At 43.4% G+C, this 16,980-nt stretch overlaps 1 protein-coding gene across 3 annotated transcripts in view; it reads right to left on the minus strand.

The window, feature by feature from the left end:
• gria1a (glutamate receptor, ionotropic, AMPA 1a) overlaps window positions 1–16,980 on the minus strand; it is a 73,788-nt gene that overhangs the window by 15,972 nt on the left and 40,836 nt on the right. For all 3 annotated transcript variants that reach the window (XM_030112417.1, XM_030112401.1, XM_030112409.1), the window contains exons 10-11: window positions 16,264–16,470; window positions 15,127–15,572 (exon numbers count right to left, since the gene is read on the minus strand). In XM_030112417.1, coding sequence (XP_029968277.1) covers window positions 15,127–15,572; window positions 16,264–16,470 — 653 coding nt within the window. The remainder of the gene's footprint in view (window positions 1–15,126; window positions 15,573–16,263; window positions 16,471–16,980) is intronic.

The following is a 16,980-nucleotide window of genomic DNA, read 5'->3' on the forward strand; positions in this document are numbered from 1 at the left end:
AAAGTAAACTGGATAGTACCACCAGAGGCAGACAAACTCCTAAGCTTTGACTGCTGCTGGCCTCCAGAGATGGCAGTAAACAGCTGTCTAATCCCTTCCTTTCACTATCCCTTTTTTCTTTCCTCCTCCTCCTCTGTTCCTTTTTCCTTTTCCACCCGCTGCACGTCTCCTCCCGTGCTGGGAGGAGGGCTGACATGGGGTTTGTTTTGGGCCGAGACAACAATAGCTCGCACCTTGGCGCTGACACTGATGCATTCAAGTATGCACGCACGCACGCTTGATGTGCATGTGCTTCCGAGGACCGTGCGCTCGCTTGTTTGTGTGACTTTGTGGAATCGAACAACGGGGTCACCGTTTGCTGTGTGACTGCTGGGATGAGGATAATGCGTGTGTGTAGGTGTGCAGGTGTGTGTGTGTGGGTGTGTGTTGGGGCTCCTGCAGCAGCCGTCCTCCCTGGTGGAGCAGAGCAACTGGCAAACACAGACCTGTTTGTCTCTGTTTGTTTCCTTTTGAACTGCCTTCCTTTCGAGCCGACTTTCCGCTCCTCATGCATTATTGCACAGCAGCCAACCCCGGTGCCGCGGTGAAACATTAACTAAGCTGTCTTATTACAGTATGGGAAATCTTCCAAGTAGCACCGTAATTTCATAGTCTTGTTAAGGCAATGATTAATCAATTATTCACTCTGCCTCTTTTATTGCATTGTGAGGAAAAGGGATGTTAATGGGAGCAGCGACTCCTGCGCTCCAGAACGAGAAGTAATGGGAGCGGATATGCATAAAACACAAGTGCTGTAGCGATCAGTCTGGTGACAAACATGTGCAGGAAGAAGAAGACGCTGCAAAATAAAAACTTTTAGACAGTGTTTGCAATCTGGTCTGGTTCAACGGCTCATGAAAGTATATCAAGATATCAAAACAGCACCCAGAATCCCTCCGTTATGCACATTTATTAAGATAAACCGATGGAGGATACGGCCCTTTTAAAGTCTGTCACGCTTGATGTTTGCTCTGCTTACAGCTCCCTTCATCTGGGCTCACAGTCCCGCCCATCGGACTTGAATCAAACAGCACCAGGAAGTGTTTTCAAGCCCTCAGAAAACCTGTTTTCAAATGGACTCGGTCAGGTTGTTTGGTGCGCTCCAGGGCGCCGATGCCAGCTTTCACACTTAGCTAATGGACGGCGGCAACGCGGCAATCGTAACAGTGACAGGAGTGAACACACCCGAAACACATGTACTTCTCTCTGTTTTACATCATCTTTGATTTAAATCTTGGAAATGAAAAACAGCAGAGGGCACAGCTATTTCAAGCTGGGACAAGTAAAGAGCAGGGCTTGGGTTGAATAGCATTTTCACAAATTTGAATTTAGTATTAAATATGCATAACTTAACACCAAATAAATGTCAAGCTGGTTTTAGTCAGCCGCGTATATTTTTTAAAGCAGTGCATTGGTTTTCCTTTTTAGCTTTCTGGGCGAACAGAGAGGAGGGACGTCATGCAATCAAAGGCAGCAGCAGCAGCAGCACTCAAATCAGAAATGCTGAGATTACCGCGGCTTCTGAAACGAGGTCACCGGGGCACCTCAGATTCGGCTTTCAGCAAGACAACAAAACTTTTACTTTCTCAGTCTCCTGCTGTTGGCACGAGCGTCTGCCTGCAGTGAGAATGACGATGTCATTCCTCCGTGTGGTCAATGTTTCAGGTGGCTATCATTCAGGTATTCTTCATCACCGTGTTTTAAATTTTGAGGAGATAAAAAAGAATAGGTGTGACTCTTCTATGCTTCTTTATCCAATGTAAGGAGAAATAATGCCATTCAATATGAGATATATCAGAAATGAAGAAGGATGCAAGGATGCTGACCCCATCTTTCATTATCTGGGTGGGTTTTTGCACCCTCAAGTTCGACTTTGCAGGCGTATGAAACCCAGTAATCCTTCAGACTTGGCGCCCACACGCAGGAGCATTATTATCACCGCTCTGCTCGATCCGGGTGGAAGTCGGCAGATGTTTTGGTCAAGAACGCGACCTCACACATTAGCATGCATCCTTCCAGAAGGAGAAGATGAAAAAAAAAAACGTCCCTAATATTCAGACGTTTGAGTCACTTTGCCAGGAATGCAAAGCAGAGAGTCACGGGTGGGGAAACAACGAGCGTTGGACCATCTCAGATCTGGAGCTATATGATCTCCACCCACAGCTCCCTGGGAATCTGCTGTGGTGCTAAACTCTCATTAGAATTCCCCTGGCTGGCCCCCTCTTTTCGATATGGTAATTAGCAATGACTAATGACTTTAGCAAGTGTAAAAAATGAGCCAGTAATGGCCACATTACAATGGATTAGGAATTACAGAGGTTTAAACGAGAAAGAAAATGGCCTCTAATTATGGTGTGATTCTGAGACAAATCATAGATGGAAAAGGAGTTTTTTTTTGCTACGATACTTTTCTTTTTTGGGCATATTAAAAGTGATCCAGACAGCTGTATGTACTAAATGAGTGGGCGCCACCATCCGCAACTCCCAATATGTCTGGAGACATTATTTATTTTGCGCCAGCCAGTATAAGAAGACAAAATGTAGGAGTAGGAAAATGGAACCTGTGAGGAATCCACATCCATAAAAGTGTTAATGCCTCCAGACAGAGCCGACATACATCGAGAGGAGGCGATCACACGTAATAAAAACTGAATCTAAAGTGTCAGCAGGTTTGTACTGACTCATTGGCTCCTGCCGTGACGAACTGGTGGAAATGTCTTGGGTAAAACCAGCTCTACGGATGAAAAAAACAATGACAGAAGTATGGAAACATATAATCAAACCAGAGGAAGATCTGTATTGAGAGCATTCACCGATAAACAAAACAAGAAGGAGAAAGTGTGGACGTGCCTGCGACTTTACCTGGCCTTCAACAAAGTTATTTCTCCAAAACCAAAGAGTTTCTGAAATATAATGAAGCCAGAGGTCACTCTTTCGGCAGCGCTCGCAGTGTATACTTCAATGTGTGTGTGTGTGTGTGTGTGTGTGTGTGCGTACACATCGTTTGTATTTTCTCGTGGGGGATCCAAAGGTTTGAAAACAGGCTGGACTAATTGAGGTGAATCATCTGATGCGTTCGCAGCGCCGGCAGAGGATGACGGGCTGCCGCTTCATCACATTGGGATGAAATCACAACCAAAATATAATTATTCTGCACACTGTTTGGAGTCGTGCATCAGCGAGGCTTAAATGAAATTGTCCATACGTCTCTGCTGGTTTAACGGCCCTCTCAGTTTGCTGACTTACATCAAGGGGCTTTTGTTAATTAGCATTTCCTCGAGTATGCCTCTGCTGCTTGTAAATGTTATGAGTTGATAAAAGTTTTATTAAGCCCCTGATTTCCCATAGTCTCCACAGAGGCAAACACGGGTGGGTGAAAATATGCATAACAATATGGGCGAGTCGGGATAATTAACCAGAATAAAGTATTTATAAATGTAATTACCTTTTTATGTAATTCTGCCTCCATATAGGCCACTGCGGCTCCTGGACTCGCATGCATCAGGGGCAACTCTGGTCGTCTGCCTCAGCTCGGGAAAACCACGCTGAAAGCTGACGTGCGAAATGGGTCTGATGTGCAGCACACAATGCTTTCAGTGCACGTCAGGACACAGGAATCAACACACACAGATGCACTTGTCCGATGCTTTCCGGTGGTAAACACTTCTCTCTGTATTCTGCTAAACGAAGCTTTCTGGGAGAGGAACATTTGATGGCCGGCACTGTTGCAAAAACTCGTGTTTTTTGTGTTCTTTTTTTTTTTTTGCTTTGTTTGCTCGTGCCATTGTTTGCAAAATCTCACGATTATTAAATTGTATTATTGTGCTGTGCTTTCATCTCCAAGGCCTTACTAACATGCAAGCTCTAAGCACGGAACAAAAAAATAATGATTTATTAAAGCCCCCCCTCCTCGCTGCATCCCTGTAAAGGTCAGGATTACCATGCCGTCGAGTCGAAAAGAGAATATTATGATAATCACACCACCCTGAAGCAAACACACCACAAGCTGGTAATTACACTCAACGACACTATGGAAGATTCTGACACGAGCTTTTACAGTTATGTGTAATATGAAGGTGTGTTTCAGCTTTATGGCGCAGCTGTACAGCTCAGGTACAGCTGTGACTGTCGTATGCGCCGATGTACACGTGTCTCCTGAACGATATGACGGACGCTGTCCTACCCTCACGTAACCTGAGAGAAGTCGGCGCTGGCAGGCTGCGAGAGCGCTCGCTCCCGCGCCCACACACATACGCAAAGCCTCTTAGTCACTCCGGCAAGAAAACAGGACTCCAAACACAGATACATCACATCTGCTCGCTGAAAATCAATACCATCAACACGCACGCACACGCAGCCACCGACGGACCCGCGCGGCATTAAATACGACTGTTTAATAGCACAAAAAGGTGACATGTATGTGTGTTTGAGTGCAATTTCACACATCAGAGACACTTGATGGGAAGCTGCGCTGCTCGGGAAAAAAAAAAAGGAAAAGAAAAAGAAAAACTGCGTCTCTTTGCGGTTGCCATGGCAGCGTCTTCTGCACTCCGAACAGTACAGCCGAGCCGAGAGAGACTTTAGTCATCTCACTTCCCCTCCTCTGCGTCTTTCTGTCTTTCATCCATCCCTATAGTAGGACGATTACAAGAAAGAAAAAAAAACCTAACTCATATTACGTCCCTTTTTTCAACTCAGGGTTGAGTAAACTTGGGTCTTGACTGATAAGTCCTGGATCATGGCAGTGCGCATCCTTCCACTCAACCTGCCAGTTCCAGCACAGTCCAGGTAGATTTCCCATGAGGCTCCTCGGTTTGGTTTGTACCTCTCAGTCGCAGTAAAGTAAATGCATTCACTGTCACAGCGTGATTACAGCCCCCTCCTCCACATCTGGAAACATGTGTGCAGCCGATTCGACAGAATATAAGTGCATCTCTGAGGAGGTGGTGTCTTTGTCTGTGTACAAAGTGTGACACCCCAGTGGGAGCATGTGTGTGTGCACGCGCACGTCGCTGGTTTCTGTTTGCGAGTGTGCTTGCATGTATGATCAAAAGTCGCCTTCATGCAATCTGCAGATAAATAAAACATCAGTTGTGCCATGAACCAATGTGAACAGCCTCTTTATGAATAAATCATCCCTTCCCACCAAATTTCCTCAACTGCTTCATAGCAGTTCACTAACTACAGTTATGCAACTCTGTGCTGTGTAACTCCGTCTAATGGCTTGTTTAGGACAACAATAACAAGTAAAGTGTGCGAAACTGAACTGATTCATATTTCTTGATCACAGAAATCTCTTGCTTTCAGCTTCAGGACACAGTGGACAGTATCACAGGCCAAACTATGCACAGGTGTTTATATCTGCAATTTGCAACAAAACATTCGTCTGTATCACTAAAGTTCCAATTTATGACCAAGAACTTCAAGAAATGTGGTTCATATACAAAAAAAAAGACTAGATCCATGCTTACACAGCAAGTAAACTTGAAATCATGAATGAACTGGAAACGTAAACATGGTGCCTGCAATGCATCTGTTCTGCTTTTTATTTGAAGGTACAAGCTTTATCTTTTCAGTTTATACGATTTTTGCTTTTAGATGCACTTTTTACCAACTTCACTATTATTTGTTTGAATCATCAAAACTGAAAAGAACATGAAAAAGAAATTGAACTGATGCACAAGTGGAAAAACTGTGTATGATATACTGTTTTTAATTAATAACATGTGCATCTGTAACAGTCAGAACTGAGCAGAACTAATGGCTCGGCCCTCCAGTTTTTCATGTGACACTGTCCACCGCAGGGCAGCTCATTGAAAATGCAGATGCAACATGGGTAAGAGGAACAGAAACCTCTGCAGTGTCACCAAGCAATACAAAAACATCCCAATGCAAAGTCATTACACACACACACACACACACGAGTGGAGGAAGGTCACACTTCTGCACCACTTTAGTCTTGTTCAGATAGTGTCACTGTTTTTTCTTCTTTGGAGGACACTGATGAGTGTCGGTTTGTAGAAAACTGAAACATTTTGGCTGAACTAGACACCCTCCAAAAGTTTTGTTGTCCTTTTCTATTTATCAAAGTTTTATTATCAGAAAGTGCTCAGACATTTGCAGGCAGAGACCATTTCGAAAGCTCACCACGGTGAAGTGTTCAAGGACGTCTGACTTCGAAAACATAATTCTGTTTTATTTCTTTTTTAGAACTGTCTCTCCTCAATTTGAACAAACTAATATTTAAACGATGGCACAGTGGTTAGCAGTCTGGTGTTACAGTGAGGGGACAAGTTTTAAACGTCAGTTCTCAACAAAACACTGCTATTGTCATTTCACGTGCAACAACGGAACTGATGTTAAGTAATGATGAACCGATGATAAACGTTCATAAAGTAGCTCAAAAAATAAAAAGATTACGGAAAAGAAAACCTGGATGCTTGATGCATGTAATGAGGAGGTCCAGTATCATGTTCCTCTTGTCTGAAATCAGTCTGAACTTGTTCTAAAGTATCACCTTCATCTGATGAGACTATTTCCAGTCAGAAGGGAGCGAGCTAATCTCGGATGAATTGCTCATCCACAGCGGAAGAAGAGTACCTGAAGGGTTTGATGATCACAAAAACTCTGTCAGTGGTCATTCCAGTTACCAGATCGTGACCCTGTTGAACATCTATGGAAGATTTTGGACTGACTGGACGCTCGCTGCAGAAGAAGAATCTATATTCCATCTCACAATGACAGAGGCTCTTGAAGCACCGAGTAAAGAGGTGAGGCTGCTGAGAGAGAGTCTCCTGAATCAAACAAAGAAACCCAGGCCTTTGCTGACTTCCTGTCCAATCACTTAAAATTGACAATCACAGTGTATTCATAAAGCAAAGCATTCCCGGAATGCAACAATTCTGCCAGCAATACTACAGCGAGTGATCATTATTCTAATAGAAGAAAACAGTTTAACTTAATTATCGACTGATTGCCTCAAACTGATGTAACGTGAGCTGAACTTGAGGAGTGAATCAGTCATTAGTGTGACCCACACAGAGCTGACAGATCAGCTCATGTGTCACTGCGACTCTACAAGGACACAGTTAAATGCACTTTTTTTTCTTTGAGTCATTAAAACTGAGAGCGTCAACAAAAAGGAAAACATTCAACCATGGATGGTGAAATCTAATTTATAGACAGTAACTGAGCTAGTTCCCGGTATCTAAATTATATTTCACAATTTCAGCTGTTTTCAGGCCATCTGATATGAATCCTCGGTTGGGATCCCACTCACTGGTTCCTGAACATCAACAAGCTGGAAGCATTAAAGGCAGGATCTATAAGCCAAATGGAGCCATAACCAGAGCACTGCCCAAAAGCTGCTTCAGGTTTTAACTGTTTAAACGTCTTTGTTTGGGGCCGTTTGACATTTCAGTAGTCCGGAGGACAAAAAAGACTTTTCTCCTCAGAAATTGAAATTGTAGCAAGTCACTGCTGGTATCTTTGAGCAAAATGAGAAGTGTTTGTCAGCAGGAACTGTTCATGAGACGAAAACATAAACTCTGGCTGAAAAATATGTTGAAAATGTGCAATTTAAGAAGCTTCAGGCAGAAAGTTAACATCTTTTCCAAATGATCATCCACGAGGAAGTAAACAAACAGCGTAGACTTTGTATCAGAGTAGAGCTACGTAGTGCTCACATTACAAACATACGGCAGGAGACTGCTCAGGGATCAGATTAAACTGAACGAACCTGTCACTTTAGGAAACTCTTCACAGCGAAGAAAAGAGTCTCAGAGGCCTTCTGCGCCGAGTTACAGCCGCTAAGATACGAATCAACATTTGTAATCTGGGCTCCACGTCAGAATTCCTCAAATAAACAAAATAAAAGTACACAGAAGTGTTTTCCCTCTTCTGTTTAGCACAACAAAAAGAAAAACAAGCACCGCTGGATGACAAAAAAAATAAAAAAAACTCAGTTTGAGACATCGTGACTCTCCCCAGGTTACCATAACCACACACACCATCCGTTATTGAATGATTCTGACCGCCAGGCTGAAAAATTGCTGTTTCGGCAGGCGGGGTGTGTTGAGTGACAGAGCTGATATATTTCAGTCTGCAATCATGTACGGGGAACAACACAGGCGCAGAGGAGCAGAGACAACGACACAGGCCTATGCAACACACATTTTAAATGGATTAATTGTAAAAAATTTATGATAATCATCTTTAAAAACCAGAAACGATAAAGCCAAAATGATTAGACTTCTTAAAAAAGCCTCAGAAGTTGCACTCCTGTGATTTGAAATCCTGTTTACTTGTTTAAAAGTTGCACGAGGGAAGTACGTATTTACCAAAGCCAAAGGCACACTTCATTATTACTGTTAAAAACATCAAAAATACATTTCCAGCTCGTGTGTATCTTACGAGGACCTGGCTCCCGTCTCAAAGGCTTCGCTAAAACTATGAGATACGAGAAGGAGGCTGCCGGACGCGATAGAGTCCCGCAGCAAAGATCTCCAAAGGACGCAGAGCGAGAGAAGAGGAGTGAAAAGAGGAGCAAGTAAATGGATGAACGAACGGATGGAGTGGTGTTTATGCGCATGAACGTGTGTGTGTGTGTGTGTGTGTGTGTGTGGGTCACACTCTCAGAGTCCACCTGTCTGCAGAGATAAACACGAGGAGGGCCCAACAGCACGGACCGGGGCTTATTGGAGGGCCTGACTGACAGTCCTGACATTTAGAAAGAGCACAGTAAACAAGGTCTCACACAGAATAAATAGCAAGGAGAGAAGTGGGTCTCTCTCTCTCAAACACACACACACACACACACACACACACACACACACACACACACACACACACACACACACACGGACTGTACACATTAATGCACCACATCACATGGATGAATACAAGCATGGACACACACATTATAGGAACACACACACAGATCAGACGCCTGAGATCAATCTTAACATACATTGTTAGATATTAGAGAAAGAATAATGGAAATCAGTGTTTCAGCACGTCACATATAGACACACTTGCATTCAGGCACGGACAGGAAACACACCCACTGATGACTACAGGACAGAGTGGATCATCAGCGTTGCTCCTTGGCCTTTAGTCTCTGATTAAATTGAGAACCATGAGGAGTGAAGTGCTTCGAGCTGCCTGCCTCAAAGCCAAATGCGCCTTCCTAACATTCTGTTCTCACCTCTGAGAGATGAAGGTACGGCGATGAGCGCGGCACAAGTGCCCGCTCTGAAATGTCAGCAACTTCACAAGCCAAACGGCTTCAACTCATTCCTGTTTGAGGGCCACATTTCATCCCCAATATCACATTCATGGAGAGGAGAAAGGGTTGTAAATTCAGGACTGAATATCCCTGTGACAGAAAATAATTATTGACATAAAAACGGATTTTCTGATCTCTCTAAATTTACTTAAGAGCAACAGAGAACATTTAAAATTCACAAAAACAGTGATTTACTTTTATCGTGATACTGTGATTGCACTCTTTCCCATATCGCCCAGGCCTATTTGATAGCTATAAAATGTGTGATAGTTTTAGAATATGTGTAGTTTTAGAATGTTTGGTAGTTTTAAAATGTGTGCCAGCCTGGCTGCCGCCTCTCTCACTCCCCTCGCCGCACACACACTCTGCTCACACACACGATGTAACGACGGACAGAAACGGTGAAGACGTTGAAGAGGAGGTGTCTGGTGCTTTTGGGTGATGGGAGCGATCTACCACTTGCGCTGCATTTTAAAAGACGTGTTTTCTTTTCAATCTGTTAAAATAACATTTTGAGGCACACAGACCTGCGCATGCGCAGTGCTCCGCGGAAGGATATACCGGCGCACAGCAGTAGAAGCCATAGACTCAGCCGCTGTGCGCCAGTATATCCGTCCGCGGCGCACTATGCTTGTGCAGATCTGTGTGTATCAAAATGTTATTTTAATGGATTGAAAAGATATCACGTTTTTTAAAATGTTTTATACCCATTCGGATTTACTTCACGTGCTAATACGCCGTCCCCTGGACCACTGTAAGGAGTATTTTGTCCACTTTCGTCAGTCCGGCTCTGTTCCTTACTGACTTCCAGCAATTGAGCTAAGCAAACTACGATGCTAACAGCTGGGAATCAGCCACTGGACGCAGAGACACAAAAAAGGTATTTATGAGCTTGTCTAACTTTGTCAATGATAGGGAAAGGGCGTGGGTCAAAAATCTTCGGAGTATTCCTTTAAAAGTCACATGATGTTGGAATTGTACTTATTTGAAGTTAATACATTTGCATGTGTTCTAATTAATAAAATGTTTGAATATGTGGATGTTTGTGCTGTGCTGGCATTTCACTGGTCTCATCCCTTCTCGTTTCTCCCTGAACTAAAATGAGTTTTACATGGTTGAATTAAACCCTACAAACATGTTTTTTTTTTCAATATCCCCCTTTTTTCACCAGTTTTCTTCAAACTTCCCTTTATTTTGTGCAGCTGGTGGTTAATAAAAGTTTCTGAGTTGCAGTTTGTTAGTTCATATCAGAAACAGAATTCTAGGATGTTAGAAATGGATATAAAACACAAAAATAATGTGTATCAATGACAAAATCAACACATTTCTGAAAAAAATAGATAAAAAAAACAAGCAAAAACTCATAAAAATGAATATATAGAAGCAGAAAAATATGAAAAATCAAAGGTCGGGCTGCATTGTGCTCGTGTGAAAGTGGATCTGAAAGGATACGAGTACTCTTGCTTTCATCTGACAAAACACAAGCTGCAGCTTTGCACGTCCTTTTAAATCTAGCAGGAACTCGCAGCCCTCCAGGAGACACAGCAACATGCACCTCCGCGTGTGAATACGAGCCGCGCTAACTAGAGCAACTGGGTCACCCAAATTTTCAAGGGTATGATGTTTTCCTTCAGGGCAGCGTTCAGCAGGGTGAAACATTCACTGTGTTGGTTTTCAAGATACCAGGCTGGAATCGCCGCGCTCACTCACCAACATGTGGTGTTTTGTTTCAGCTCGCCTGATTTCTTTTTTGAATTCTGTCATATTGACTCAAAAGAGAGAGAGAGAGAAAAAAAAACAAGGGATTCAGACAAAATGAAAAACAAGAGTCACCGTAAAAGGATGCTGTAACACAAAGAAGCTATTTAACTCAAGTCCTCGGAGGGGAAGAGCCCTTAAAGCGCCACCGTGACACAAAAGAGAGGCAGCTCCACCTGAAACCTGTTTTAATGAGCACACACACACACACACACACACACACACACACACACACACACACACACACACACACGAGCGCCAGCACACAGCTAACCCTTCATCTGGGTTATGAATCCCAGAGAAACATGTTGCTGTTACCAGGCAGAACACTCACACCACGGGTTCATCCCCGCTATTAGTCGCAGCTGAACTTCACAAAGATGCTGGCTAATTTCGCGTTTCGGCGTGGAATCGACAGAACCGCCGCCAGCGCAGGGATGATCTGTTTTGTCCTTTTAGCCACAGCCAGTGAAAGGTCTCGCATCAGCTGAGATTGCTGCCCCCCCCCCCCCTCCAAGCCAAACAAATGCAAATACTACACAAATATGCGTGAGCACGTGCGTGGTCAAACAGTCATACAGTAGCAGGCGCGCGCACGCATTCACACACACACACACACACACAGATAATACAAGCGCTTGCAATCTGCGGAGGCACGGTGGCATTCTCTCTCTCCTCGCGCCGGCGTGCGGGGAAATCAATAGTTATTGCAGATGCATTTTCTGCCTGTGAGAGAGGAACTCGGGGACAAAAGGCTCCATCCTTCACGGATGGCGGCGGTCTCCAGGCAGAAGCCAGTAAATGTCAGGTGAAGGCCCGTGGGCGTGGAGATCCAGCACCTGCATCGTGTACTGCTAAGCACCTATGTGCAGCGTGCACGCCCGTAGGTGCAGATATTTATTCACTTGTGATATTAAAGAACAAAATGGAAATACATCTCTTAAATGTCACCAGATGGAAAGCAAGGGGAAGAAAGATGGAGGGATACACACTGCTACAGTTTCTTGAGTCGTCTTCCACTCGGTCGCGCTCTACTGCCTTTTTTTTTTTTTGCAAACACGAAACAAGGACATGGGAGTTTAATAGTGAGCTTATAAAGTGCATTTTTGAATGAGTGAAAAGAGCGAAATATTATTCATCAATCAGATTCTGGGGGTGAAATGAGTTTGTCTCCAGCCAGTGTTGTGCTGGAATCATGTAGATTCAACCTAAAAGGTTTAGACGATTTAGCTTTAGGACGACAGTAATGTATTTGTATTTTATTTATTTGAAAAGGGACAATGCATTTTAAAATCAAAGCAAGTGTACAATATTGTGCACAGACTTTACAAAACACAGGATTCCTCTGTCCCCCGTTGGGTCAAACCCAACCAAGAGACCTGTAAGACCTATAGGAAACCTGAGGACAGGGGCTCACCACTCCAAGCGCTGTGGAAAGTTTACAAGGGAGATAAGTTCACTCCTAATATGAAGATTATTGAAGTTCTCATCATTAGTCTCACAGTTTAATTCATAACTAAACAACTCTCAAAAGTGCGTGAACCCTGTGGAGCAAGCTGATATTGACATAAAAATAAAGGAAAGACACTAACTGTTCTACATAGATACTTCACGTTTTATTTATTTATTGGAAGTTTTGGATTTTTTTTCATAATGAGATATATTTTCCAGGTGTTGCACGAACAATATTGAACATTAAATAATGGTATAAAACTCAGAATAAAAATAAATGGAAGAAGAAATTCATGTTGTTTGTCTATATTAGCCTGCTAGGTCTAAAAAACACTTTTCGTTATCTGTGACCTGTTGATTATTTTTTGACGAAACTAGAACACTTGTAGCTTTGTGGGATTAAAATGAGACTGTGTGAATGGATGAAAAACAGCTGGTTTTGTGTAGAATTTTAATAGTTCCTCTTCTGATGAGTTTCTGAGGTGAGGGTGTGAATGTCTTCATTCTATTACGTTCCTTGTCAGGGGTTCGGCAGCTTCATGAGTATTTAGATGAGTGTTTTGGCGATTTTTCAGATGTTTATTTGTTTCACTTGAATCTTTATTTAGCAGTGATTATTCATTTTAGAAATAATAGAAATTTCAGCACTGCTTATAGCGCCACAGGTGACCTTGAATGTAGGGATCTGAATCCAGTTTTTGTAACTTCTCCAGACATAACCACACCCACTGTTTCCATACATGCAGTGCAGTCGAACACACCATCCACGTCTCGACAAACATTCACCAACACTTCTTCTTCTTCTTCTTCTTCTGCATTTATTTAAAACATAACTCATCTTCTCGCTCCCAGAGTTAAGATTATCCATAATCCACAATGCCTCTTTGTCTCCATTTTATTCATGCTGTATAAATGATATGGCGGCGTCACTATTTATGGTGACAAGCGATGTTTCAATACTTCATTCACGCCTGCTGACAGAGACAATCTGAGGTTACAGTGTTGCAGCCTTTCTCTGTCGACAGTGAGCCGTACAGCTTGGACACATTAATCATACAGATCCCGCCACACTGCACACGTACATAATGTATATGACTGTTAATGTTTAAAGAGACAAGGCGCGCCGTCGCCTGGTGACCTAACCTGTCTCTGTTGGTTCAGAGCTTGCAGTGATACTGACATTATCTCCTCATCTCCTCCTGCGAGTCCCTCTGGAAAGCTCCCAACGTCGACCTCGGTGTCTCTAATTTCAGACGCTTAATGAGATTTTTAATTGGTGACCTTTCAAGAATGGTTTCATACCATTGCTCATGAGAGGCCTTGAGGAGGGGGGGGGGGGGGGGGGGGGGGGGCCAACACATACCACTCAATACTGAAACCAAGATTCCTCTGAAAAGTCCTTCAGACGCCTGATATTCATCATTTCAGCCACTGACGGATCAATAGGACACATCACAAGACAGATGCAGGGGGACTAACAGGCAGACTGACGGATTTACGTTTGGATTTTTTGGGAGAATACTTCAGAGAGCCACCAACGAAAAAAAAAAACAAAAAAAGAAAAGTTTTTGTTTATTTTTAATAGTCCCAGAAGTTCACGCCAGGTTTTTACTACAAGAATCATTTGGAGAGCGAATGAAAACCGTCTGCTACATGACCACATCTTAAACTCCCTCTGCTGCCCTCCGTCAAACTTTTATTGCTGCTCTGTGTGACAGGTGACTGGCAAAACAGCAAAATCTCAATGAGTAAAGCCCAACAGGGCTGAAAAAGACAGCAAGACAACGTGTTGCAGCAGTTTTTGAGGCAGACGGAAATATAATACAGTGTATGTAGGTGGTTGTGAGAGTGTGTTTGTGTACCAACAAACACTAGCAGAGACTCAAAGGGCCCTTGATGCGAAGCTTTAAAAAGAATTCCAGCTATATAAACTTGTGGCCCTCACCTTCAGTCAAAACACTGCTATAAACTGTTATTTTCCATGTTCCTAAAACTTGTTTATTACTTTTTCTCATTCCTGGGCGATGCTATTACTTTAGGGGTGCGATGCATTTTGAGCCGTATGGCTTTATAATGGACACAATATCAACACGCTTCAGTTTACGGCTATCATTTTCCATCATATCAAATATAGTTTCGGCTCCAGTTGCTGATAAAGCCGGGCTGGTGTTTTGCTTTCCAACTGCTGAGTAATGAAAAGGGAGTGCTGAAGCCAGTGTGGAGGGATAGATAACGTCTGTGGGGACAAAGCTGCAGGTCTTTAGGGAGTTGGAATTGTCCACAAACATACAGTAAAAGGTGTGTGTGGTTGTTCTAAAGTGTATTTCCCTCCCTACTATTTAGGCCATTCCCTCTTCAGCCTTCAGACCAGGGTCAAGAGACACTGAAAGGACATTTTATCTTCTTTTCCAACCTGAAGGTGAAGCAACAAAATAAAATTTCCAGAATATTTTTGCTTGGTGTCATCTTGAGTCATTCACTGAAAAAAACAGCTGAAAAAAAAAACAGCTAAAAAAAAGGAATGAACTATGAAAGTTGCACCAGGCTCACTAATCGATATATTGAGAAAATCAACAGAGTCGGTGTCTTACCGTGGTGAGATATCACAGCCCTGCTGCATGAAGGCGCCCAGAGAGAACCAAAGAGAATTAAAGATGCCGAACTCGTTGGTCTGCTCCGGGCTGGGCTGGGCGGTGTTCTGCTGCGCCGGCGTCTGGCCCTGCTGCACCCCGTTGGTGGCGGCCGCCTGGGTGGGACTCTGCGGCTCGGCCCCCTCCTCGTAGTCCTCGGCGTGCCACTCGTACGGGCTGAAGCGGCTGACCAGGAACAGGACCACGCTGACGCCGATGTAGGCGAAAACAATGCACATCCAGATCTCGTAAGCCAGCGGGTCCAGGAAGGAAAACACTCCGGGTTTGGATTTGGTGGGTTTCTTGATCATGATGGAGATGCCCAGGGACATGAACGGCTTGGAGAAGTCGATGACTTCCTCTCGAACCAGGGTGATGGTGAGCGGCGCCACGGCCAGGTCGGCTTTCTGGGGGAACGAACACAAGCAGGCAGGTGAATCGTGAGACGAAACAGAGCTTTCAAGAACTATGTATTCATGCTCTGCATCTTTATCCAATCAGATGAAGGCTGACGGCACAGGACAGCGTTAAAAGCCTATTCTGCTTCAATAAGAAACATAAGGTCACACTCGGTGGAAAGAGGCCAGAATCTACAAGTGTAGAATTAAGAAAGTCAACAAATCGCTCTGAATATTAAAAAAGGTTAAAAATGACTCCAAAAAGAAAAAGAGCACTCTTATTTGGAATCCATCCATCTGTAGTTTAAGAAATATTGTGGAGCCCTCATATCAGATATTTGGGGGTTTCTTATAAAAACAAAATGGGAAAGAATAGAAAAATAGAGGTGATTTACATGTTATTCCATTAACAGTCTACGATGCTTCATTTGTTGGTTTTGGTTAATTTCAGTTCTTTTTTATTCCACCACTGACTGGACACTGAACTATTCAACACTTTGGCTCTAAACGCAGCTCAGGAAGCGGAGCAGAGAGCGAAAACAAAGCGAAATGTTAATTAAACATAACTAGCTGAGGCATGTTTGGACTTCAGTCAGTTTCACTTTTCACAGCGTGGCTTTCATTTCAGTAGTGTCTTTTTTTTTTCTCCCTGGATTCAATGGAGGGAATAATCCTTGAAAACGAGCTCAGTGGAACTCACCCCGTACACCAGCTCTCCGACCATGCCGTTCCACATCTTGGTCTCCTGATCCCGGGCGCCGTACTTGCCGTCTGAAACGATCTTCAGCTTGTACTGGTAGCTGACGTGCTTGGCGATCTCGGCAGCCAGCTCCACGATGTAGCCCTCGTACTTGTCGTTCCCCACGAGCTGCTCGTGGTTCTTCTTCAGCATCACGTACGGAGATTCCTGCGGGGAGCAGAGCAGTCATGAGGGAGAGACCTGATTGAACTCTGGCTAGAAAACTGTATTTCATTGATGCTTTACTGCTCCGCACAGGTTTCTGTTACTGTAAACTCACAGAATATACTAAAACACGGCACTTTGTTACAATAATTAAGTAAAAGACAGTATTATGGCTGCTGTTAAAGTTTTAGCATGTAGTTAATTTTAATAATACTTCTGAAAATTCAGTAAGAGAAGCGATGGATGCATTTCCACAGAGCTATTCATCACATCTCTTTGTTGCTCATTCATGGGGAAAAATAAAATGTACCGGGTTCCGATGTAACGGCTGCTGTGATCGACTGAGAACAAAAGATAATTATATAGAATTACTAGGTATTATTTTGGCTTTGTTCCTGGGAGCTATACTGGGTAATTCAAACACAAAAGGAAGCTAAGTAAGAAGAAAAGTATTGATAACATGCAGCATGCTGCAAAGGAAGGAGGAACTGGAGGGATTAATGAAGCTGAGAG

Source organism: Salarias fasciatus, chromosome 2 (assembly GCF_902148845.1).
Source record: "Salarias fasciatus chromosome 2, fSalaFa1.1, whole genome shotgun sequence".
Classification (NCBI taxonomy): domain Eukaryota; kingdom Metazoa; phylum Chordata; class Actinopteri; order Blenniiformes; family Blenniidae; genus Salarias; species Salarias fasciatus.